This window comes from Doryrhamphus excisus, chromosome 7 (genome assembly GCF_030265055.1).
Source record: "Doryrhamphus excisus isolate RoL2022-K1 chromosome 7, RoL_Dexc_1.0, whole genome shotgun sequence".
NCBI lineage: Eukaryota > Metazoa > Chordata > Actinopteri > Syngnathiformes > Syngnathidae > Doryrhamphus > Doryrhamphus excisus.
The window spans coordinates 14,354,006-14,380,161 of record NC_080472.1 but is presented as its reverse complement, the minus strand read 5'-3'; the positions used below and the strand labels follow the sequence as shown (position 1 = coordinate 14,380,161).

Sequence of the window (26,156 nt, the reverse complement as noted above, 5' to 3'; positions counted from 1 at the left end):
GAAAAGCAGCAGATAAACTAAAATTCCCTCTTGAAATGTGTTGACATGCATTGAAATGTAGAATGTATGTAGAAATGTGTTGAAATTGAAACTTAGACTGAATATAGAAATGTGTTGAAATGTAAAATTAATGTAGAAATGCGATCAAACACAAAATTAATATAGAAAAGTGATGAATGTAATGTAGAATGAATGTAGAAATGTAAAATGAATGTAATAATAATACGATGAATGAGCTAGAATGGTTCGCCTCAGTTGAAAAATGTAGTAAACATGAGAGTATTTGTATGATGGTATTGAAAATGAGGAGGATGGCTAAAATGCTAACATGCTAAAAGTTAGCATGCTAACACCAAACAAGATAGCTCTAAGCACTGAAATAGTGAATTTACTGTTCAACATGCCATGTAAATGTCTGCCATTTAATAAGAGCATAACCAAAGATTAAAATGCTAACACCTAACATGCTACCACCTCAAAAGATAACGATAACTGATTGTACATCAATCAGTCATGGTTGATTTCGCTTTTCAGCATTCACACAACTATGGCAACACAACACAATCTCAGCAGAAGCAAGCAAAACTACAGACTAAGTCATCCCTCTTACCTCTGAGTGTGCCTTCTCCTCTGTCTGGAAAAAGAGAAGCGGAAACAAACTTGAGGAAAGTGCAAAAATAAACAGCCTAGCCTAATGTCAACCTTTCATTACAATGACTTTAAAGGGATGGAGATAGCCAGCATCCCTGCTGTGGGTAAAAGCAGGCTTAAAAGTGAAATTGGAAATTATTTGTCACAAGTCTATCCTTTCAAACTTCATATATTTCCTTGCAACGTGCAAACTTAATCAATACTTTATGATTAAATTCAGTTCCTGCAAATCCAGAATGGAAATTCAAGTATGCGCTCTTTAAATTTTAATGCAATTTTAATCTTCTGGTATGTGCTACTGTATTCAAAACTCTTGTTGCCATAGCAATGCAGGAATTTACTACTTACTGCGGAGTACAGTGAAGACGTGCTCGAGACCAGAGACAATGAAGAGCCGTGAACTGTAATGATAGAAAGAGGTAACGTAACAAATGGAACCTACTTTTCATGTCATGTACTTGACCTGGTTATACATCGCACTGAATAATGCTGGTTAGCAATAACAAGCTAATCATAATAAAGGGCGAATAGCTTCAGGAGGGCAGTGAAAAAACATGCATGGCTTGTTAAAAAGCTGACCGCCATAAGGATGTAATCACAGCAAGGCGACCCATGAGCCAATCCTTACACACAGGTCATTAAAACTGATATTAAAGGACTTGACGACCAGTGGGACTTTGCTGAGTGGCCACTGGTACACCTGCACTTAAACCTGTATGTGTGTGTGTGTGTGTGTGTGCGTGCATACCTTCATCAGTGCTGTCCCTGAAGGAGCCAGAGCGACTGATGGCCCGCGGTCGATCCTCCAGGGAGGTGGCGCTGCCCCCCAGTGGGTGCCCATCACCGTACAGGTCAAAGGAGTCCTGGGCGGGGATACTGTTGGAGCGGCTCATGTTGCTGCTGCCTGGCGGTAGGTTGTACTGGCTGATGTTGGTAGGGCTCACTGCGGGACAACAAGAGTGGAAGAGATCATATCTATTTGTGTTATTGATTGGATAATACTTGTGGATGAGATGGGCATGGCCCAGGGAAGACCTCATTAAAGGTATTTTATTGGTTAACATTCAATATTTATTTATTTGATTAATGCATGTATTTTAATGGGGCTACATGGCGGAAGAGTGGTTAACGCACAGGCCTCACAGCTAGGAGACCGGAGTTCAATTCCACCCTTGGCCAACTCTGTGTGGAGTTTGCATGTTCTCCTCGTGCATGCTACGGGTTTACTCCGGTTTCCTTCCACATTCCAAAAACATGCTAGGTTAATTTGACTCCAAATTGTCCATAGGTATGAATGGTTGTTTGTCTATATGTGCCCTGTGGTTGGCTGGTGACCAGTCCAGGGTGTACCCCGCCTCTCGCCCGAAGACAGCTGGGAAATGCGCCAGCACCCACCGTGACCCTCGTGGGGATAAGCGGTAGAAGATGAATGGATGAATGAATGTATTTTAACGACAAAATAACAACCCATTTTTGGGCATTTTGATGGGTGTGTGCTTATTTGCATTTACACTTTGACATTTGCACTTCCTGTACATAGTGTTGCTCATAATGTCACATGTAATCAATTTGTTGTGCTTATGGAGGATCTTGTTATTTCCTATTCTAGGAGAATGAATTAGGAAAAATGTTTGAGGCTGGTTTCGGTCCTGTTCATGCATTATTAAATCACACGGATATTCTATTGCTTAAAAAGCACATTGTCTGTCAGGAGTTCACTAAAATATGCATAGACTCACATAGGTTGGAATAGTGGTATTTTCCAGCGTTGGTGCAGGAGGCTCCAGGGGGAGACATTGGGCTGCCCGTGTCCTGAAGCCCCCCTGTTGAATGGGACCTGAGCCACTCCATTCCATCTTCGTGAGACGTCTGCCGAGTCGACGGAGGGTACCTGAAACCCAAAGAGACTGTGCTGAGGTGTTCTTAAAGAGTGATATATTGGAAGTGTTTGGTTGCTTGGTGGTGGAATGAGTGCAGAGTGCAAAAAGGCCTTTATGCCGAACTAAAAAAAAAAAAAACCCACACAGGCAAACATAAAGATGCATGCATCAGCATACACTGACTCAAGGCTGCCAAACACACTCATCTCCTGCCAGCTCCAAAAGGGCTAAGCAGCAGAAGGCCGTCTTATCACACGCGTGACAATCGGCCATATTTAATCCTCTGAGGATAATAATTGAGTTTGCGCTCATCCACTTTTCAGCAGCATCCCGCCTTCCAAAGTCCTCATTACTACGCTTGTCACATCTGACCTCCACTCGCCATTCCACTCTGTATATACGCTATGTCCGGCTGTTGAACTCTTAACAACTAGAAAACAGGAAGGTTAGTTGATGTGAGAGCTGGTCCGGTGTTGCCATGGCACTGAATGACACACGATCCTACTTATTACCCGTGTACCATCCAAATCATGTAGAAGCTTTTACTTTATGACATTTATTCAGCCAAGCATCATTTTCAGATAATTTCCCACGGCACACTAATGTGCCACAGCACAATGGTTGGGAATCACTACTTTATGGTGAAATAACAACATATTGGTGCTTTGTGCAGGAATAACACATCTGTGAATGTAACTGTGCATGAGATGAGCGTGCACACAGAAATACATGCAGATGCATAGTTCTCTTGGAGGTAAGGGGCAACCTCTGCAAGTCCAAAGAAGATGTGAAAAAGTGCTGCATAAAAAGGTCACAGAGAATTGCAGGCGCAACATGCAACATGAGCCACCATGCACGGAAATCCAAGACAACACGACTCCAAATTCGTACTATAAATATGTATAAATACAAAATGCCCACACTTTTCCTATACCTCAGTCTCTTTTTGGGAAGGGTGTTTCTGTCAAGAGGCATGCTGTTAAGACAGAGGATGAGTGCATTAGATGGAAAAACATGTTTGGAAAAAAAACATGTTATGCACTCGATTTGCTGACATAAATGACAAAAACAATAACTACAACAGTAACATTAAAGACTATGTTGCATGCACACTGCGTGGAAATAAGGTACACACCTTTATAACACTATACGCATGGACAGACAATGATATTATATTTTATAGAACTGCACAATCTATGTGCTAATAATCTGATTATTTTAACATGAAACAATGACTATGACACAGCCCAATCAGAATTCCTCTTACTCACCCCTCAGACAGGGTGGACTTGACACTGCCAGTTCTTGTGACCTTGGGCCCGTGGTGGCCCAGAGGCAGATCAATGGACTCAGAGCTTGTGTGCAGACTGGTCATGCTTTGGCAGCTCAGTGTGTCCTTGCTGCCAGCTGACGAACTACAGGCAGGCCAGGGCCGAGCGTTGGAAGGCAGTGAGAGGCCAGAGGCCGGGCTGGAGGCCGGGGAGTCGGTGCACAGGTCGGGGGTTTTACCGTACAGCGGGCTGCTGCCGCCGCTCAAGCCGCTAGCACTGCCCAGACTCCCTGTGCCAGAGGAGGGCGATTCCAGACTGGCTTGCCTCGCCAGTGTACCGTGCGGGCTGCCCAGGATTGAGGGGCACTTGCCAGAGTCAGGCGTGCCTGGGGAGCTGGCCTTGCTGTTGGTTTTGGTGCCAAATAATCTGGAGGTAGATAGGTGGGTGCAGTCAAATGTAAGTGGGTGCATCTACAGCAAGTACTTCTACAAATACAGGCGGTCCTCGTGTTCCGACGTTTCGTGGTTTCACAGAAATTATTAATATAATTATAAAAAGGATGACGTCACTTTTTTTTGGCTAACTTTCTAGGTTTTACTTTCAGCATGTCTCCCAAACTCCCTGATGACACTGCGTCAAAGAAAAGGAAAGTGAAAAGCAAAGTGAAATTAAACATGGTAAAATGCTCAGAAAGTGAGAGAAATGGCAAACGACGCTGGCTACATGCTCGGTCTAAGCCAGTGCTACTCAAATGGGGAGGGTGGGATGGGTGGGGGGTGTCAGTGGGGCGTGAGCTGCAGGGGACAATTAATTATTACAATTCATTGTGTGAAGGCAAAACATGTCTATATCATTTTATCATATCATATATAATCTGGGGCGGCACGGCGGTCTAGTGGTTAGCGTGCAGACCTCACAATTAGGAGACCAGGGTTCAATTCCACCCTCGGCCATCTCTGTGTGGAGTTTGCATGTTCTCCCCCGTGGGTTTTCTCCGGGTTCTCCGGTTTCCTCCCACATTCCAAAAACATGCTAGGTTAATTGGCGACTCCAAATTGTCCATAGGTATGAATGTGAGTGTGAATGGTTGTTTGTCTATATGTGCCCTGTGATTGGCTGGCGACCAGTCCAGGGTGTACCCCGCCTCTCGCCTATAGACAGCTGGGATAGGCTCCAGCATCCCCCGCGACCCTCGTGAGGAAAAAGCGGTAGAAAATGAATGAATGAATATATAATCTGCAGAATTGGCCATCGAGTCTTGTGCATCAATGGGAACCGGGACTAACGTACCGATTCTCATGGATCGCTCAAATGTTATTATTTTGATTCCTACATTCCTGGAAATAGCCCTGAACTCCAACAAAGAAGAAGCAACTAAAAAGTTTGGCTTAACTTCATAAAAGAGCAGTCAGCTCAGTGCAACATTTATAACACAACGATCATGCAAAGGAGAATCAACGTAATGCAGTGTCGGTGTCCCTTCTCTTATTTTAATACTGTCTCATTTTCACTTTATTGGACTTAATCTTTTTAATATTTTATCTTATATGTCCTTCATATACTATATGTACAGTGTGAGTTGCTTAGGTGTTAATTTAGGTATAATTAACGTTCTGGACGTAGACCGAGGACCTCCTGTTGAATAATTGTCAACACTTCCCATGTATGCATATGTCCTTCGTCTCCTCCTCTCACTCGCATACAACAACACATCTGTCTGCTTTAACAGCGTCCTTTCTTAAAAGAAGCCAATCTGTTAGGCCACTCAGGCCTGTCTGCCTCCACATATGCTCAGACAGCCTGCTACTCAGCGTGAGCCCGTCCTGGTCCGTCGCCGCAATCACACAAAATAAAACAGGTGATACTGTCTTGAGAGGAAAAATAAATAGAAAAGATCTTATAATGACATGGGGATCAGGCAAAAAGGTTCAACTCGACAGATCAGATGGGGCGGACATGTTTTGGCATGCCTGTTGAGCGTGTGTTTCTAATGAGCCGCAGATTGTTGCTTCTGATCATGGACGCATCGCCATGAATGAGAAGACCTCTGAATCAGGGTATGATGAGAACAATGTCTAAACAATGTCTATGATGTGTATTACAATGATTTCCCTCTTTCTTTACTCGATGATTGTATTCAGCAGTTTCTGAAATCATATTAAATTAGTCCTGAAATAAAACCTTATCGCACCTCAAGGCTGTGGCATAGCTTTTTTGTTAAATATGATCCAATGGATTGGAACTAATGGCGATGAAATGCTTGTACCTGTGGAAACATGCACAGCGAAAGACAAAAGACACATTTCCACCAAAAAGGACAGTGCCAGAGGAGGTTGTTTAGTACCATTTATAACTTTGGACTGTACTGCTTGGTGGAAACACGACTAAATACAGAATGAGAGTAGGGAGTGACTTACCTGCGGAAGGTAGGAGAGGCAATGTCAGGGTATTTGGAGCCCGGCTGCCTGAGGCCCGTCTGCCCCGCTGAAGAAGACGAAGGGCTGGACTTGGGCGATGTAGAGAGTCCCGGATCCTGCTCTGTTACCGTTACTTTTTCCTTGTCCGTCTGGTTCATGTTGATGGGACTGGAGCAATCACTGGAGCCCACCTTTCCCCCATCCCGACGCTTGGCTCCAGCTGCTGCCCCTCCGCCAACTGATTTCCCGCTGACGTTGGAGTCGATGCTGCTGGAGCTAGAGCGGTGTCCGCTGCGTCCTGCTGCTACTCCACTGGAGGATTTAGCCGGTCTAGGTAGAGAGCGGTACTGGAGAGGCACTTTGGAGCCCCCGCAGGTGAGTAGAATGCCATCATCTTGAGGCTGTGAACCATCCAGGCTGGTCTTCCGCACGCAACTGATGCCTGCGCTTTTGCCCTGGACAGCTGAAGATTTAGGTGCCTTGCCCAGGGTAGCTGAACCACTGGAGAGTGTGGCACCACTGGAGGTGATTAGAGTCCCCGTGGGACCGGGGATCTTCTTGTATCCAAAAGAACCTGTGGTGGGTGGGCGTCCAATGCCAGAGGGGGGTTTCTTGCCTTCGTCGCCACTGCTCTTACCAGCGTCTGAGGGGGAGCGCTGGATGCCAGATGCACTCTTGGAGGGCACCTTGCCTTTTTCCGAAGCCTTGGCATCATCTGTCTTGCCTGTCAATTTGCAGAAACACTCATTAGCATGAATGCAGAAATAGTCCTCAGCAGGTTTTTGGCCAAAGACTTGTTCGAACAAATTGTGGCCTATAGCCAACGTGATTTCTGCTGATCTTACAGTAGCAGTCAAAAGCTTGGATACACTTTCTCATGCTATTCAATGAGAAGGTGTATCTAAACTTGTCAAAGTCTGGAACAAAGCTGTTTGAAGGGAAGTGGAATACATGTAAAACAATGAACAAGCAGGAATCTTCCAGTTTGAAAATGGAAAAGATGGAAACACCTACCGGGTGTTTTTAGGGAAGTAGAAGTACCCTTCGTCCTGGGTGGTGTGATGCCCACCTGGGCTGTCATGCCCCTTCTCAGTGACCCAGTCTGGGATATTTGGGCCAGCGCTGTGGCCTTCTGACCCACCTCCTCATACTGGCTTTGGGCTTGGGAGGACGATGAGGACGAGGAAGGCTTCCAGCGAGAGGAGGCGGCGTTGGGGTCCATGGTCATGTCGATTTCCTCGTCCACCTTCTTCAGGTCCTCGGCTCCTGCCCAGCTACTGCTCACCTCCTGCTCGGCATGCTTGGACTTACTTCCTCTCTGAGACTGTAGCAGGAAAATTAGTGATGAATACAAGGTTGGAAAAATTAAAAAAACGTTAAGAAATCCTATTTAGGCTGCACGGTGGATGTGTGGTTAGCGCGCAGACCTCACAGCTAGGAGACCCGGGTTCAGTTCCACCCTCAGCCATCTCTGCGTGGAGTTTGCTCTCCCCGTGCATGCGTGGTTTTTGCGGGGTACTCCGGGTTCCTCCCACATTCCAAAAACATGCTAGGTTAATTGGCCACTCCAAATTGTCCATAGGTATGAATGTGAGTGTGAATGGTTGTTTGTCTATATGTGCCCTGTGATTGGCTGGCGACCAGTCCAGGGTGTACCCCGCCTCTCGCCCGAAGACAGCTGGGATAGACCCCAATCCCCCCCCACCCTCCCAACGACTCTTGTGAGGATAAACGGTAGAAAATGAATGAATGAATGAAGAAATCCTAATTAGTGAGGTGAATTTTTTACAGTAATTGCCAACTTCAAGGAATCACCCCCAACACTGAAAACATAAGGTATGTAGGCAACACAAGGAAACAAAACTCCACTAGCAAACAAAGTAACCGTGTGTGATGTCGGAGCTATCTTTGGTCTGACTATGTCTCCTCCTTTGGGATGCTCATGCACAAACACACCTACACACACACTCACAAACGCAATCTCTACAAAGCCCTTCCTTGACAGATGGCCATGCAGTCTCCCTAGCAACACTGGAGTCTCTTCCATGAGAGGCCAAAGATGCTTGGCAGAATAGTGCAAAAAGAGCCTCCAAGGAGAGGAGTGAGCAGGGAGACTGCAGCTTATTCCCTCAGCTACATGCAGACCAGTCTAACATGCTGGTTAGTCAGCATTTGAAGGCAAGGATTTCTTTGTATTACTATATTCAAAGTTAGCTAAGTACATGTGTGCAATTGTTGCTATTCTGGGTTCTCCAGTCACATATGGACATTGCACATTGGCGGCGTTATGCACAAAAGCGGACTAACCTGGGTGCCCTTGCTTTTGCGTGACGAGCTGACGGAGGAGTAGACGGGCGTGTTCAGATCATCGGTGCTGATGTTGTCCAAGGTGTCGCTCAGGCCGCTGCTCACCGAGCTGCTGTCGTCCCAGCTTCAGGAAACACAACAAAAATAAGAGGGAATGAAGAGAGTTGTATCTACTGTTAGAATCAAGTCTGTGGAGGAATAAATGATCAATGTTCCCACACTGGCCAGCTAAGACCGCTATTGTACTGTTAAATACAGAGAATGTAGGAAAAAATAGGCATGTAAATAGGGATATTAATATCTTATTACGGGGATGTTACAGTATGTAGTTGCCAAGTCAAATGCAGAGAGATACGCACAGTAATCAAACACAAAGATGGCAAAATGACTGCTTACACAATCACATACTATGGAAGGCAATGAAACCGACTGACACAGCATGTATATTATGCCAGCTAAGGATGTTCAGTCTGACTGACGTCATTAGACATTTCAAAATGAGTCAAAAGAACAAAACTGAAAGCAACTTCCAGAAAGTAATTACACACTGTAGACACGTCAATTCCGGCCTGCCATCTATAATTGATCAGACACTGGGAGGCGGGTGGAGAATAAGAGAATAGTGGTGCATTTCTGAAAGGAATGGGAATGTGGGCGAGACCAAGTGTGAAATTTCATTTGTGTTTCCACCCAAAAAAGTAGGAAGTTATTATTTTTAATAAGTCTATATGGTCATAAATCTGTAAAAAAAAAACAGAATTGTCCATGTGATTTGCTTCTCTGCTAACAAGCAACGTATTTTTAACAATATTGTCTCTGTCCACATTCAGACACGCCTGTCGCCTCAGGGTGTTGAAGTGCGCTTGACTCTTCATCCTCTGAGAGCTAACTTCAATGTGTGATTGACAGCAGAGGCTGACTGGGTCAAATTCAATGCCCCATGCATATAGTTGCTTGGCAAAAAACACTTTTTTTGACATTTCCACTGGAAAAGGTATCAAAGTGACCCCCCAAAAAACACAGTACACCACTTTTGGGCATAGAAACCAAGAAGTACTTGACAAAGGAAATGAGAAGATGTGTATGTCAGAAGTCTAATTGACTTTCTCTCATTTTATTCAAACATGACAATGGCTGCAAAAATATCACTCTTTCCCTCGCAGGGTGGGCTGGCTAATACAAAGCTGCACATTTCTGCTAGGAAATAAGTCTCCACTGTTTGTAATGTGATTAAAAGTACTTCTTGGGTAAATTTGACTCAATTAACATAATGAGTCACAGTGAATGCCCCTTCGAGTCATTAAGGCAAAGCAAAGGCTTTCACTCTAAATTACTGTCAATGGAATTCTAGAAGATGCTTGGTGTTAATAGCAAATTGGTATACTGCAGTGAAAGAACAAATAGTAAACCAGTAACTGGTGCTGACGGCTAGCTATGTGACCAAATACTGATTCTGTATACCCACCACTGGACCCATAACCGATTTGGATCCACTTATGTGACCAATAATTCTACAAAAGGAGGTTTTTGACACTAGCAAACAACATCCACCATTTCCTGCCATTTCCTGGTGAAAGTGTGGACAAAATAAGAAGGACTACACAAAAAAAAAATGGCAGCCGACCTCCTGAGACAGTTGTCTGGTGGTGCAACGGACTGAATATTTCATCGTTCAACTCCCAGGGATCAGCTTAGATGGTTTTGACAGAATAGCCGAGCTTCGCCGAGCTCCTCCCCTCCCTTAGACCTGCACGTCACAAGCGAACTCAATAACCTGCCGGCGAGGGCGGGTGGGTACACTAGAGTTTTGTGTCACCACTTTTTAAATTAACTATGAGCTTGCAATGTACAGAGTGGAACGCAGCAGAGGATACATCTGAGTTCATATTGTATGTGCAAAAAAAAAACAGATGGTGTGTAAAGCTTGGAATCAATGTGAAAACACAGCTAAATCCTCATGTGATGACTGTGATCAATAGTAGACAATCACAGCTCTAATACTCATAATATTGCCATTTTCCCCCCAAAAGGCGGGACTTATAATAAATGAAGACTACAGTACAAATATGTGCATGACCATTCATTTGTTTTTTATTGCCTCCGACACATATAAGCTGCGCTCCATCCTGTGAATGCATGGCTGTGACTCCAGTCAGCCATGCAAACATTATCTCATGTAATATTCAACACGTTAACTTTGGTTCCTTCAGCAGGCAGCCCGGGATGAGGAAAAACGCTATTAACTGCACAAACAAAGGCACCAACACCGGTGATTACACCCGATCATGGAGATATATGAGATTTTGATGGTTGATAAATATTTGGGAAAGCAAATTGAAAAGGATGCCAAAGGCAGGAGAATCTGTGTTATGTAACTGCTTTTTGAAGACATGTTGTGAGACCACTGCGGATACAAGAATATTATTGTCAAAATGGTTATCTTCAGTCTCACAAGTCATTTTTCTCTTCATTTCTGGAAACCATCAGGGGAGGCAACATTTTGATAGGACAGCGAATCAACTAAAATGAGTTCTTGTCCTTAAAAAAGTGAAGGTTTTTGTGGCAACAATCACAGCTTAAAACCGGCCCACTTATTCAGAGCATACTGAATTGAATGGAATCCTTTTTTTTTTTTAAATACAAAGCTACGATTTTTATCACAATATTTCTTTGTTATTACTTTAAGTTACCAAATGTGGTTCCATAATAGGTCTACATCATCTTTCCACTGACACCACTAAACATAAGCACCAAAAAGGTCCATGTCAGATAACTGCGCACGCTAGATTCAATTATTCAAATGCACAGCACGTTATGTGCATGATTAGGTTTTGGGACTTGACTTGAGTGAAGTGGACAGCTGTCTATAGTACGACAACTCCACCACCACAACCTTCAGCATACCTTCTCTCCAGGTGGAATTCAATTGTCTGCAACACCCATACCCAAGTTCAGACAAAATAAAGGCACAATAGATCTGCTACCAGGCCTTTCCGTGCTGTTATGAGCATACAGTTTATGTAAAAATTTGGAGATCAACAATACGGTGATTCAGTCCTGTAGAGCTTTGCTGTGGTGCGTGACAACGAACGATACAGAGTTAATTGTACACTTAGGAAGGAATAACTGCAGGTAAAAAGCTACAGAGGACTGGCACTGGATCAGTTCATAGACCAGCACCTAACCAGCATCATTTCATCTGACCTCATGTATATTACTGCAAGAAAAAATAGGAAAACATCTGATTATGTTCAGCTATTTTTGTCTTTACATCAAAAATGACCAATTAGTGTTAATTCTGGCATTGAGTCTTCAACACTAATTGTAGCCACTGTAAGCTGAAGTCTTGACACAGACACTCCAGGAGTCTTTAATACAAATGTAAAGTTCATGTCCTCATTTGCCCACACAGTAATCCAACTTAATGCCACTGAGCCCTTACAATTACTCTTCAGAGGAACCTAAACGTTTCTTTGCAGAATTACACAAACACTTCCGTCGCCTTGTCGTTTCAACAGCTGCCAAAGCAGGACACTGATAAGCTCTCCTTCCTGCCTGGCTTTGACCAGTAAGGTGCAACAATCAGCTGTCTACAGTGTGTGTGTGTGTGTGTGTGTGTGTGTATCTGTTCCATCAACTCACCGAATGGGATGGATGCTTCCTGTTCCTGTTGAAGAATTATGTTTTGCTCCACCTGTTTGCCTGAGACGGCAAGAAGCTGTGAATCGACTGGGAGTCCAGGGATGAAATGGGAACAAGAGGAAGAAAGAACTACCTCACTGTTCCACTTTCACCCCTCGCTGCTGTGCTCGCCCCCTCCCTTCTCTTCCATCCTTCCCCAACCAAGGATGGGCCTGTCAAGCCCTCTGAGGCGCAATCACGTCATCCACAGCGGGTTAGCGAGGGTTAATTAAGGGAGGGTGACAATGTGGAATTGAGCCAAAGCAAAGAAGGAAGAGCGTGAGCCAACAACTGTGCTTTGCCATACGCCTCTGACGCCTAGAAATGATCTGATGCATAATGAGTGAGCCTCTGAAAGGTCCGTACTGCTTCGTCTTGGGACATTATTCATGAGGCTCCTGTCTTAATGGTGCCAGTGCAGCACCGAGAAGAGGATCTTGAGCTTCCTCTTTCCTCCTACGTGTTGTCAGAAATACGTATTTAATTGACTGACCCGGTCCAAGAAAGAAAGACCCTGACCTTGTCTGCTGCCTGACCATCAGCGTTAGCTTTTTCAGCGCCAGTAAACACATCAAAGCTTTCCACTGCAATGCAGATCTGCAAGGACTTTGCAAAGTCGCACTAACATCACAGCTTCCTTCCCTAAAAAAATCAACTGGTCAGCATCCAGTAGATTTAGGATCTCTGTAATGTGATACAATTGCTGTACTGTTGTTTACAATGAACTCTGCAGTACTATTAATGTTGGCTGTGTCGTTTGCGCCGTATCGCTACTATAACATTGGTTCTATCGCTGCTGGATGTGCCATGCAGAGCAGTATCTGTGTGCCTTTGTTCATAGGATTCAGTTTTTGACAAAAACTTTAATAATCTTCAATAAAGGTGAAAGATATGCTAAATGTTCATCATTGTTTTCTGCATGGAAAACTATCATTATTCTTGACACAGTGTGTTTTGTGTTAATATTTTTGGGTGTCTGGAATGGATTACCGGTAATTGGATTGGAAAAATTGTTTCATATTTCATACGGTTCGCTTTTCGACTGACCTTTTCAAACTGATTAATAACAAAAATATATTTAATAATCCCTCAATCTGCTGTATATATTATGTTACATGCATAATGTTACTAAAATAAAAAATTCTCTTTAAAAATGTCTACAACACATCATCATGTAACAGACTATATCACCTATAATACCAGGGAGCTATGAGTTCATGTTAATTGCCTACTACATTACTACACTACACAACAGTCATCATTCCACAGAATTACCTTTTTACGACTTACGTGACTCAGTCACGGTAAAGTGAATTAGCCGTGATAGGATCAGTGTCGTTTTTATGTTTCCCAGAGTCATTAAGGCCTTTGAGATGATGAATGGAGTCAAACCCTTGCAAATCTCCTGTGAATGAAGTGCTTTGCTCCGTTTATCATAAAAAAACGTCTTATACTGTCGCTATAAAAGTCAGAGATACTTATGCAAATAGTACATAATAGTCACATATAAAAGTATATATGTACACACATACACAAATGTATAATATACATATGTTTTACAGTATAACATGTTTTCTTTAAATGGCACGATACATTATGTCATCAAACAGTTGTGACGAAATACGACTACAAGTAGTATTTGACCACTGCATTATCCCCTAAGCGCATGCATTATTTATTCATTTCAGGCAGGCTAAGGCTGTTTTAATACCATCTTATGTCACTTTTGTGTCACTTTAATGTGACTCATCACCACAACTCCGATAAATCCCATTGAGTCAGACCTGAAAGTGCTGCATGGTTGCACACCAAATCATTTCACACTAGATCGAATATTTTTACATGCAAAACACATGCTAGGTCATTGGTTCAATGGGGGTAAACATATCAAAAATCACTGCCTATTCAGTTGTTCATTTGAGTGCTGCTTCCCCACTCGGAAGTGAAGGGAATTAAGAAAGTCAATCTTTTGTGAATAAATAGATGGTTAATGAACATGTGTTGATATGGAACACTATTTTGACAGAGAGCATGCACCTGCTTCAAGTGCGGAGCCACATTAGCATGAAGAGGAAGACACAGCTGGGTAGTCCAATCGAGGATGCAACTCCTTCCAATTACCATCACAATTTGCAAAGTTTAGACTGCGCGCCTGACTGCTTTTGATTGAAGTTGGAAAAAGACTGAAAAGGGACAAACGCCTCAGAGCTTCAAAAAAACATAGAAAGCTTTTGTTTCAGGTGCAGCATGAGAGAGATGTGCCTCCAAAGCGGCGCCCGGGGCTCAGTTGAACTAGACGTGAACTTAAATGACGAAGGGAGGAGGTGATGACGGAAAGAACCTCGTCATCCAAATCTTCTCGACTCTCAGCGCTCTGCACAGTGACAGCTGTGATCATCCTTCATGTAAAACACCGCCATGCTTCCTTCCAGTATGGGCACATAGAGTGCTTGATTGCATCCCGTTCATGAACAAAAGTGGAAAATGAACCATGTTCTCCCATTTTTATAGCAAAAGAAGACCTTTTCATTCATTTGGCATGCCCAGGATTGTAAATGTATGTGATAATATATGGAAATACATCTGTTAGGGTGAAAAGAACAACAGATTTGAGGCACTTAAACCTATGAACATAAGGAGCAAGGCTGCACTGTTTGAGCCACAGATGGTCTCAGTCACCTGCTTGGCCACCCGTCTCCATCTAGTGAGTCACGGCGACCTCAGGGGGGGGGGGCATTGCGGAATATAGCTGCCATGCATGGGTGGCAGCCAGGGGAGTCGTTATTGAAGGATTAAAAAAAAAGCGTGAATCATAATGAGCCTCAAGGGAGCCAAGTGTATGCAGTTTGTTTGTACATGTGAAAAAAAACAGCAAAAGGGAACAGCTTTGAAATGAAAACCTTTTAAGGCTCAGCAATTCTTCCTCTTTAGTGATGAAACAATAATGACACTATTGTGCTGAATAAACAAATATTTAGTTGCATACTGAATTTAATATCTAGCTATCGTTCAAACACAGCTTGAACATTAAAAGTGTTGCCTGAAGTCTTTTTTTTCTGCAAATGAAGCAATGCTCCCGTAGAGCAAATATTTAGCAAGAAATGCACTACAGAAGGTCTTCTCCTGAGAATTTAGGAGGTCTAGTGTTTTGACATACCACATTTGTTTGTATTTGCTGATATCTCTCTCTTGGAAGTGGACAGAATGCCTGCATGTCGAGAAATGTCATGAACGGTAGCAGAAATTGACTTTTGCAAACGACAAAGCAGATCATTATAAGCAGCTGGTAGCAAAACTCCTGAAGTCCTACAAAGCCCTTGGCTGCAATGTCACTTAAGATACACTTTTTTGCATTTCCATCTAGATTTCTTTCCATTGAACTGTGGGGAGATAAGCAATGAGCATGGGGAAGGAGCTATGGAGATAAGATATCAGGGAAAAGTGGAATCCATCTATGCTTGCTGACTGCTGTTAGAATGTGGTCAGGGATGACCCTGCTGCTGAGTATAAGAGACAAGCCAATATGGCTTAAATATGGCTGGTTTTGCCGCAAAATGTAGAGCAAGGTTACCCAAAATGGTGACACTTGAAGTATTGCAATTCTTCATTTTTGCCCCGTTACTGTGTTATGTTTACCATTTTAAAGTTTCCCAAAGTCATTGAAGCCTATCTGCAAATAACCAATCAAGGGTAGCATATCCTGTCCTTGGAAGGACCCTCAATCCAGACTACAGTGCAAAAACCTGGCAAATGATTGCTTGGGAAATGAATCCCCCTGAGAACATTGTCATCCGCCAGTGGGAAGCGTCAGCTAAGCTTCTGACAATCACACATGTCACAGCAAGGCTGAAGGAAGCATTAGAACTGTGTGTGTATTGAAGGAACAGTGTGATTTTCATAGCTGTGTATGGGGAAGAAGAGAGGAAGAATAAACTCCCATTGGGCTTTTTCTTGCTTGAAAGCATCTGAGGGAAATATTTCTCTATCACCTTCAAGGCCTTGCGGCAAAACCGCTTTTTCCTGCTCAGGTGAGGGGGCAAACTTCTCACATCCTGAGATAAAACACAGGCAGGGTTACAGCGAGACAAATGGAGGAGACGGTTCACAGGGTTCATTTTTCTTCTCTTCCCATGTCTCTCCACGCTTGAGTGTCAAGTGTGACAGGCATATCAGTCTGGGAGTGACAGGGGCAGGTTAATCAGCTATTCTCAACCCGCCGCCGGGTCTGCCGTGTTTTGACGCTCGGACGCTCTCAGATATGATCAGACTCACGCCTGCCTGTCTGTCCAGCCGACTGACTGGATGTTGAGAAGAAAGGACGGCAGTCATAGCGGCTGGGAAACCATCGGATTATCGAGCAAATGTGATCATACAGGAAATGAAATACCACCAAAGCTGTACTAGTGCAACCACAATGCAATCATTTGCATGATTTAAATGGTTGCTTTTGATGACATTGTAAAGAAAAACCCTCCCTCTTCATGTACATGATACCACCTCCGGCTAGAAGATCTATTTGTGGAAAATCAGGCTTCGCTACAACTCTTAAAATTAATCCTTGAGCTCTGTCAACTATCCACCAACAGACGAGGGGGCTGTAAATTGTTTTGCTTTCTTCAGCGAGTAGGCTAACATAGCATGATGTTGCTGTTAAAATGTAAAATGTTTGCCGTCTCTTGTCCCACTCCTTAATATTATTACATTGTTGTATGTGATATACAATATGGCATTTATTGTTGCCAGTATACAGTAACATGCATACAAGTTACATTGGAATATGTCACACATTACAATTCACAGTTGCTATATCCAAAAGAAGTAGGAAGAAGCAAAGCTTATTTAATTTTACCCCCATCCGTTTTACATCAATTGCGATACATTTGTTCACTACCTGTATTCCAAATGTATTCCTCAAATGTATTTCTGCTAAACTTAATAAACCAGAAATGTACCACTTCCACATGGAATGGGAAAAGACTTCATGCAGTGCTAAAGTAATGTAATGTTTCGTGGTATTACTGACGCGTAGTGACCAGAAGTACGTATGACTTGTATTTCAATATGTTTTGACTAATAATAGACCATAGCAATCGTCTATTACTTACTGTAATTAATTGATGAAAAACCATGATACAGTGATGGACTGCAATATTGCGTGGGACGACTATAGTATAGGTAAAAGGTGGACAAAAGTGCACAACAGCCACACAAAGCGGACGGACGGAGGAAGATCATTAGCATTAAAGCTACAGACACACAAAACAACATGCTCCAAGTAGTAGATTCCATCCAGCCTAGTTTATGGGAAACACATTTATTTAAAATTGTTGAATAATAGCAAAATATGGAACCTTTAAAACAATATTTTCTAGTTCATTTTGTCCTATCCATCCATTATCTCCATCATGTCATTTCAAAGCAATATCACCCAAATAAACTGCAAATTGCAAACATACCTGACAGTTCATATTGAATGCAATAGATATGAAAAGGTGTGTCAAGAATAACTGACGTATCTTCATAACCCGTACATCATTGCATCAAGCACGGTCTACTGGATTTGTACTTGACAACGCCAAAAGTGAACACAAAACAAGCAGGTCTGTACAAGTGAATGCTTTTGAGATGCCAAGTAAAGTGTCTACAGGTAAGTGCACTCAAAGTCATTTGACAAAGGTGTCCTTGAATTCAACTCAAAACAGAGGCACTCCAAAGCTATCCAGCTTAGCAACCTGAAGAGTTCAATTATAAACCAAGCAAGTGGAAATATCTCATTTACCAACAATGCCCAAAGCTTAACACATCCATGTGTGTTGTCCGCAGACAAACAAATCAAATAAAACAAGCAGCTAGCTATGACTGACAGATCCTTACCTGTCTATGTCCCCCTGTATCTCTTTGCTTCCTCTGTGGGATGTTTCTCGAGAAGAAGCCGAGTCTGATGCGCGGCCGGCGTTCCGTGCATACAAATGCAGACCTCCATCTGTTAGATATCTGTGGGAGCAGAATTTAGACTTCATTTTACAGTCAGCATACAATAAAGGAGGGAGGGAATACTGTTTATCAGTGCTTGCAGTGGTGTATTTGTACGTTTAAGTGGCTCTATTTACCATTAGTATAGCAGTGTGTAATGCAAGTAGTTGGGATTTGAGCGCAGATAGCAATCAGACACACCTGATAGGACATGGAAATGATTAGCTGTTGAGCTAATTGAGCTAATTAAATGGCAAATCACCTTTACCGTCCTGACAGGCTGAAACAAATTGTCTCAAATCCCATGGATGCTTAATTCCGTCACTCAAATTACATCACTGATTCATCAATTTGTCTCCAATTTCCAACCCCTAAAACTTTTCTTAGTAACTCTTCCCAAGAATATGTTATTCTAGCGAAGTACTGTACACTGATGAACATTACTTTACACCAGGGATGTCCAAAGTGTAGCCCAGGGGCCATTTTGGCCTCAGAGCTCTTTTTTAATGGCCCTTGGCATGTTCTAAAAATAAAATAAAATGTATGATTAATAAGATGAATGATAAAATGTTTCTTTGGAAGATGTCAATGCTTTGTGCAGATAGCTTAGCATATACTGTATTGACCTACAGTGGACTGACTTCACCATCTTTAATACAGAAAATGTAGCAAAGAGCCCCCCCAATGTGCTTCAGTTTGTTTGTATGCAGGTCTCAGTGGGAAAAAAAATGTTTGGAGGAAATACATGGAAAAAAGTTAGCATGCGTTGTTAGCACTAATCATCCTACCCGCTGGTGATCTCATCCATCCGTCCGTTCTTTCCCAGGATGTCCCCATCACTCATGTACCCCGCCACCTCCATCGGCTTCCCTCCTTCCAGCCCTCCTCCTCCTTCCCTCTCACCCTGCTCCACCCCCCGCGCCCCTGCCGCTCGCCTCAGGGGGGCGCTGTACACAAACCTGGAGGGGTCAGAGTGCCCACTGTAGCGCCCTGCCGTGGTGGTGCCAGCGCCCGCTGTAGCCGCCCGAGGCGCAGCATAGCTGCCGGGCATGGAGGGGGCATCGCCCGCCTGGAGACGCGGCGTTTGCGTTTGTCCCAGGCGCCAGGCCATGGGGGAGGAGCGTGTGGCGAGGGCGGGAAGGCTCCGCCCATTGACCTCTGTGGTTACAGTTGTATCGAAGGTTGTCTCCAGTGTGCTGTCAAGACAGAGAGAGGGGGAATGTATGGACATTTATTTTGACTCAGCTGGTTTTTTTTTCTGCCTAAAATAACATGGCTAAGCCTGAAGGTCAAAACAGAGTGCTGCCTCTTCCAGTGTGTAAACTTGTAAAGTGGTGGAGGAGGAGAAGAAAATGAAGTCTCCCATGAGACAAATGTCAGACCAGTGATGTCTCCATCTGACTATCAAGTGAATGCTTCCAAATGTCACACTTAATTAGACGCTTTTCAAGCACAAACAACAAAAAAATTGATATAATTACATCATATTGACACAAACAATGAAATCATTCAAACTGAACAAGCCTCTAGTGATAATTACACAGTCTCCATCATAATTAATCTCCTATTATGACTTTATAATGGCCCTCTGGTAAGCCACAAGGCCTTTTTTTTAATCTAAAGTTATCAGGACACGGCTAAAATGCAGATGTAGTTTAGCTAGACCTTTAATTGTACTAAAAATGTAATTAGTTGTAGATGACACACAAATATGGTGATCCCTGACAGCTGGACATCAAAGTATGTGGTGGAACCAAACTGGAGCTCTCTCTGCTGGGAAAAAAGTGCACTGCATTGTCACATGGGTAAAACAAACAAGGCGTATAGGAGACGTTTCTATTTTTCAAATAGATTTTACTCAATTTAAAGATTTGCATGTTGTTTGCAATTATTCATTGCATTATGTTTGCAAAGTTGCTCCTAGCATCAACTTCTGTGCAACTACTTATCAAGGCACAAAAGGAGGTAATTTGAGTGTGTTTGTGTGCCATGCGTTTATTGAGTGGGCACCACTGTGATGCCAGGCGCCAGCATGAGAAGGGCAGCGGTGCCAACCATATTCACATCAGATCTCATCAACAGCAACACACACACAATCCCAGTGACACATGCAATGTCATGTTGCAATGCAAATCAATCACCCAGTCTTTACAACATTGGTGTACAATGCTTGCAAAAATCATCTTATCATTATCTGGAGTCAGCAGCAGAGGAAGACGTGAAAGACTAACAAACAGAGAAAGATGGCGTGTGTGTGTATACGTAGATGTTGAGATTAAGGAGGATGGAGGAAGTGGAAGTGGAGGAAAGCTGCTGAGAAACATCAAACCTACGGTATTCAGACACATCTCGTATAAGAATACTGCACAATGAATCCCCATAAGTTTATATATGATGGCACGGGTGTAGATGATGTAGAGGAGGAATGCCTGTATTCAAAATGTGTTTCTTTTTCTTATCAAATTCTCCAAACATGCTTTTTTTTCATCATGGGCAAATAAAAATCAAGCGGCGGCTATAATCAATGTAGATAGATAGATAGACTTCCTTTATTGTCATTGCACAATAACACAGCTGTGAAATTGCCAACGAAATGTCATTGCCTGGCTCCTGTATAATAATAAATAATAATAATAATAATAATGTGGAGAATAAATAGATGACATCAAATATGAACAACAATGTACAGCGTAAACAGTAATTTCTGTATTTCTTATTCAATAATCATGATAAAATCATGATTGTCGATTTGAAAGCCAGCATTTTGAGATTTTCCCACTCTGGCAACACTTTCAAAAAAAGCCGTTTCCGTGTGGATGAAAGGCTGAAACACTACACTACTACACTTTCTGTGTGGACACCCCCTAAAAAAGGTTGTTTTTTTTCTCACACACACTTCAACGGCTATGCGCTCACTTCCAAAGCAATGAATAATTTAGCTTTGGGCTTATTGTTTGTGTACGCCAAGTGTATAAACACAACACAAACAAAGCCGGCAGAGTGAAGCTATTACGTCCAGAATGTCAGCATGTCACCTGACCTGTTGTTGAATCCCCAGATAGAGATCCACATCCATAGAACCCAACAAGATGAGAACAGTGATTGAGCCTTGAAGATCATGACATTTTCTTCCAACACCGACTTTCTCTTCCTGATGCCAATCAATACAAATACAATCCCTCACTATAAGCTGGGAGGAATGAATTGTGTATTTGGATCAATAGTGAGTGTCTGAGGAGAGGAAAACACGTCTGGATCTTATTAATGTGACACACAAATAACAAGCCTTCAGTTTGATAAGATACTTAACATTTTCAGGAAATTCTGAATGAATGAAGCGCTTGGGTTATGCATAATTAAGGCTAATGATCCTTACAAAATTAAACAATATTGATAAGATATGTAGCAAAGTGGTGGGCACAGGGTGGGTTCGTCTAGCTGGGGAGGGAGTTCAGAGGTGGTCTCATGTCCATGAGCAAGGAAGTTTATCTTTCATGACGTCAAAACCGACTGTCTCAAAAGTGGCACGTACATGATTGATTTTTATGACATATGGTGGTCATAAACTTTGGCTGTAGGGTCACATATTAGTTCTGACATAATGAACTAGTACAGATTGGATGAGTGGTTAGCATGTTGGCCACACAGTCAGAAGACCTTGGTTCGATTCTACGTTTGTGTGAAGTTTGCATGCTCTCCCCATGCGTGGGTTTGTCCATTGGTATAAATGCGAGTGTGTTTGACTATACGTATGTCCTCTCTCCCAAAGACAGCTGGGATAGGCTCCAGCATACCTGCGAACCTAGAAAATGGATGGATGCATAACAGCTGCCATCGCATTTAGAGGACATAAGAATCCCAAAGTTGAGCATGACTGTCATGTGCATACAAGCGTAACGCTGATTAATTACTTTGATGCTTCAAACCTTCACGGTGATTACAGCCATTTCTTATCCGGGGGGCAGGGGGAGATTAAGGTGGTCTGGCCAGACTTTTGTCATGGACTGATTTGGCATGCAGCCTCTGAGGCAGTTATCACCTTCCAACTATTAAAACATCCATTCAAATTTTACATTAACGCCCCAAAAAATGGGGCATAAATGATACAATTAGATGTATTGTCATTTTAGGTTATTGCAGTCCATGTAGCCTTTGCACTGCTGGTCATTTCATGTTTTATCCACATTGTGTACCATACCATGCATGTAAATGAGAGAACCCCCCCCCCCCCCCCCCCCCCCCCCCCCAGTGTTATATTGAATTAAATGTGGTGGCACAACAACAGCGATGCATCGATCATGGCTGGCTGAGAACCCTCGGAGGGAGAAATAAGAAATAGAAAACAAACACCCATGCACACACACACATACATGCACACGCACAGAAAGCCATCTGTCATGGCTGTCTGCACCATCTCCCTTGGTAAATGGGCCAAAATAATAGACTGAGAGGGAAGTCTGGGGACAAATGACCAATAGTTATCATCATGATATGCGAGTCCCTACTCTGTCACTGTGATGTGCAAGAGCCAGCAGGTTAGCAAGTTTTAATTAAAAGCAGGAAATAGGTAGAAGAATACAGGGATGCTAATAGAGGGAGTGTCATTAATAATTTGGGACATATCTTCCAACGGCAAAGAGGAAGATATTGAAATCAGATCAGCCTCTTTTAGTCAAGGATATCCAACACACTCAAAAGTAATGGGACACATGAGGGTATTTAAGTCAATCGTGTCTGTCGTGGTCATGCATGTAAAATTCAGATTCAAGAGAATGAAGGGCTAAAACAATTGTCAGTGGTTATGTCACTGTTTCGTTGGCTGCCTCCTTCGAAATGTGTGCGTTGGCTTCAGAGCGTTCCGCTGAAGCCAAACATGTCTCAGCTTCACCACGCATCGCTTCAGTGAGAATATTAGAGCTGAGAGCTGTGCTTTATAAACTGCAGCCTGACATTTAACCAGTAAAATATCGGTGCATTGACTTAAAGGATGTGTTCATTTGCATTATTTATTCACTATTTATCATTTATCTAGAGCAGAGGTAGGGAACCTATGGCTCGGGAGCCAGGTAGGGCTCTTTTGATGACTGTATCTGGCTCTCAAGCATTTCTTACCACAATAAAAAATTATTTTTGCTAACATTTTAAAGTAAACATCACAGAAACGACTGACAAAATTAACAACTTTCTTATGCATTTTAATCCGTCCATCTATTTTCTACTGCAATACGGCTGACCATATCCATCTTTCTTGAAGATATTTTCCAGGTCAAACACCAAAACTCGATTATTACTGGGTAATGCGGTAGTCTACCTCGGTCATTGAGATGTCAACATGTAAATGTAAACTTTCCTCCTTTAGTCAAATAGCTAAAGCTGCAGAACCAAGCCTTCTGGCAAAGATGGCCAAAAGAATGAAATATACTGAGTATGGTGCAATACTTGTAATAAGTTGTATTAATGGCAACAAGTATTAGATTTATTATTAGACACTGCGCTGCTCACGAAAGTGTGCTGGCCACACCCCATTGGCTTGGGGTAGTGTGCCTGCATGGTCTACATAATTAGAGCCCATTATATCTAAAACTGTTGGTCTTACATAAAAATGCACACATTTTATTGCATTCAACGTTTAAAAAAATGTATATGGCTCTCACAGATACACATTTTAAAATATCTGGCCTTCATGGCTCTCTTAGCCAAAAAGGTTCCCGACCCCTGATCTAGAGGTTAGATGTTTTGATACAGGATCTCATTAGATTCAGGTGTTGTGGCCTAGACTCGTTAACCCTTCTTGAATATTAATTCTAAGATATTTAGGACACTTTGGTGCTTCTAAGCCTTTTCGCAAACTGCAATTGTCAAACCCCAGTGCCAGAAGGCTTAGTTGTCTTAAAATATCCACTGGCAGCGTTCTCAGCATTTTCACATTTATTTCTACATCAGTGCCTGCTTGTGATTGGCTAAGCGAGCCAGGTAGGGGGTAGATATCAGCTTGGATATGTTCAAACTTGGCAATACCGCCATAATAGCTGGGCGGTGCACACTGTGCCAGTAAAAGTAGGACTAAAACAACCACAGGAGCAGGTGGCAATAACTATTAGAAACACTTTTTGTTAGGGAAACTTTTATGAACCTTTTTTTAGTTTATTTATAACTCCAATATAAGACAGGGCTGCACGGTGTCCGAGTGGTTAGCACACAGGACTCGATTCCCCGGTCGGCCATCTCTGTGTGGAGTTTGCATGTTCTCCCCGTGCATGCGTGGGTTTTCTCCGGGTACTCCGGTTTCCTCCCCCATTCCAAAAACATGCTAGGTTAATTGGCGACTCCAAATTGTCCATAGGTATGAATGTGAGTGTGAATGGTTGTTTGTCTATATGTGCCCTGTGATTGGCTGGCGACCTGTCCAGGGTGTACCCTGCCTCTCGCCCAAAGACAGCTGGGATAGGTTCCAACACCCCTGGCGACCCTCGTGAGAATAAGTGGTAGAAAATGAATGAATGATACAATCTTTAAAAAAATACACGACAATTTGTGGCAAAATTACTTCCAGTTGGTGTCACGCTATTCGGCCAAGTGTATTATAACACACAACATTTTTTTTGTTATGTTCTTAATAATTTGAAGAAAAAAAATTATATATATATATATTTTAAATTATTATTTAGATTATATTTATTTCATTATTTATTATTTTACTTTTTAGTCCTACCACAAAGACAAACGGTAGCTGTGACTTTAAGGTTTCCTAATCACCTTTCACCGCATTCACTTCCGTTGCCATCAACAAACATGGCCGACAGAGAGAAGCGCCGGTCCGGGGTGTCTCCCCCTGCTACTCCAAATTGTCCATAGGTATGAATGTGAGTGTGAATGGTTGTTTGTCTATATGTGCCCTGTGATTGGCTGGCGACCTGTCCAGGGTGTACCCCGCCTCTCGCCCGAAGACAGCTGGGATAGTCTGCAGGACCCCCCGCGACCCTCGTGAGGATAAGCGGTACAGAAAATGGATGGATGGATATAAGACAGGTGTTCTTTCTGGGTAAATATTATTAAAAACTAAATCAAGAAGAAAAAAAGACAGAATATTAATCCTTTTTTTCCAGAGAAATCCACTCATAGAAATTTGCTTCAACTTATTTAACTTTACTGACTTAAATCGGCCATTTTGTTTAATTGAGCACCATTATTTTAAATGTAGCATCATCGATTTAAAGACGCTATCTGTGTTGCTGCTGAAGCTTGCCAAGTCTCTAGTGTGTGTGACAGGAAAAAAACCTCTGACTTAGGAGAAGTCAACATTTACATGTACAGTGGATACCTGCAGATTTTGTTTTTTGTTAAAAAAAAAAAATCTATTAAAAGATGTAATTTTTCTGCTGAAAAACATCTCAGTCACAGTAAGTCTGGAATAATTTATAAATATACATGTTTTTTTTCCTCCTTATGAAAATGCAAAGTCATCTCTCTGCTTACCTGTGGCTGATCTGTGTCCCCCGTAGACTGGACATGGTTTCTTCCAGGTTCTGCCGCAGGTCAGCAATGTTCTTTACTGTCCTCATCCGTCTTGTTTCGGGGTCCTCTCCTGCAGACACACATTCGATTTAGTCGAAACCTGCACACACATTCTAAGAGAAAAGAACATCTGACACAGGGTTTTTCATCACTTGTCGCTGTGTGTCCCTATAGGGAAACAAAACAATAAATGGTCAATGGAAGTCATCATGTCGCATTTTTCTATGAACTCTAGACACATTATTTTTCATGCAACTGACAAAGGGTCTCTAGGCTGAGCAGGAAATGTCGTGCCGTGACACCGTGTGCTCAGTTAGCTCGTGCCTACGAAAGCAGACTCTGTCAGACATCCTTTTCTTCCCTGTCGCTTTTTGTCAGCCTCCCACCAAATCCTTGAGAGTCACGGCCAGGAAACAATCTTCTGTATTTTAAAGCGCTTCTCATCGCATTTATTTGATTCC

At 42.7% G+C, this 26,156-nt stretch overlaps 1 protein-coding gene across 5 annotated transcripts in view; it reads right to left on the bottom strand.

Moving 5' to 3' along the window:
* nav3 (neuron navigator 3) overlaps window positions 1–26,156 on the bottom strand; it is a 126,987-nt gene that overhangs the window by 16,976 nt on the left and 83,855 nt on the right. For 4 of the 5 annotated variants that reach the window (XM_058077401.1, XM_058077403.1, XM_058077404.1 and 1 more), the window contains exons 10-21: window positions 25,657–25,765; window positions 18,969–19,376; window positions 18,082–18,201; window positions 8,527–8,650; window positions 7,234–7,543; window positions 6,220–6,943; window positions 3,803–4,228; window positions 3,466–3,507; window positions 2,391–2,542; window positions 1,400–1,594; window positions 1,000–1,052; window positions 611–634 (exon numbers count right to left, since the gene is read on the bottom strand). In XM_058077401.1, coding sequence (XP_057933384.1) covers window positions 611–634; window positions 1,000–1,052; window positions 1,400–1,594; window positions 2,391–2,542; window positions 3,466–3,507; window positions 3,803–4,228; window positions 6,220–6,943; window positions 7,234–7,543; window positions 8,527–8,650; window positions 18,082–18,201; window positions 18,969–19,376; window positions 25,657–25,765 — 2,687 coding nt within the window. The remainder of the gene's footprint in view (window positions 1–610; window positions 635–999; window positions 1,053–1,399; window positions 1,595–2,390; window positions 2,543–3,465; window positions 3,508–3,802; window positions 4,229–6,219; window positions 6,944–7,233; window positions 7,544–8,526; window positions 8,651–18,081; window positions 18,202–18,968; window positions 19,377–25,656; window positions 25,766–26,156) is intronic. The other variant, XM_058077406.1, reaches the window with a different exon arrangement.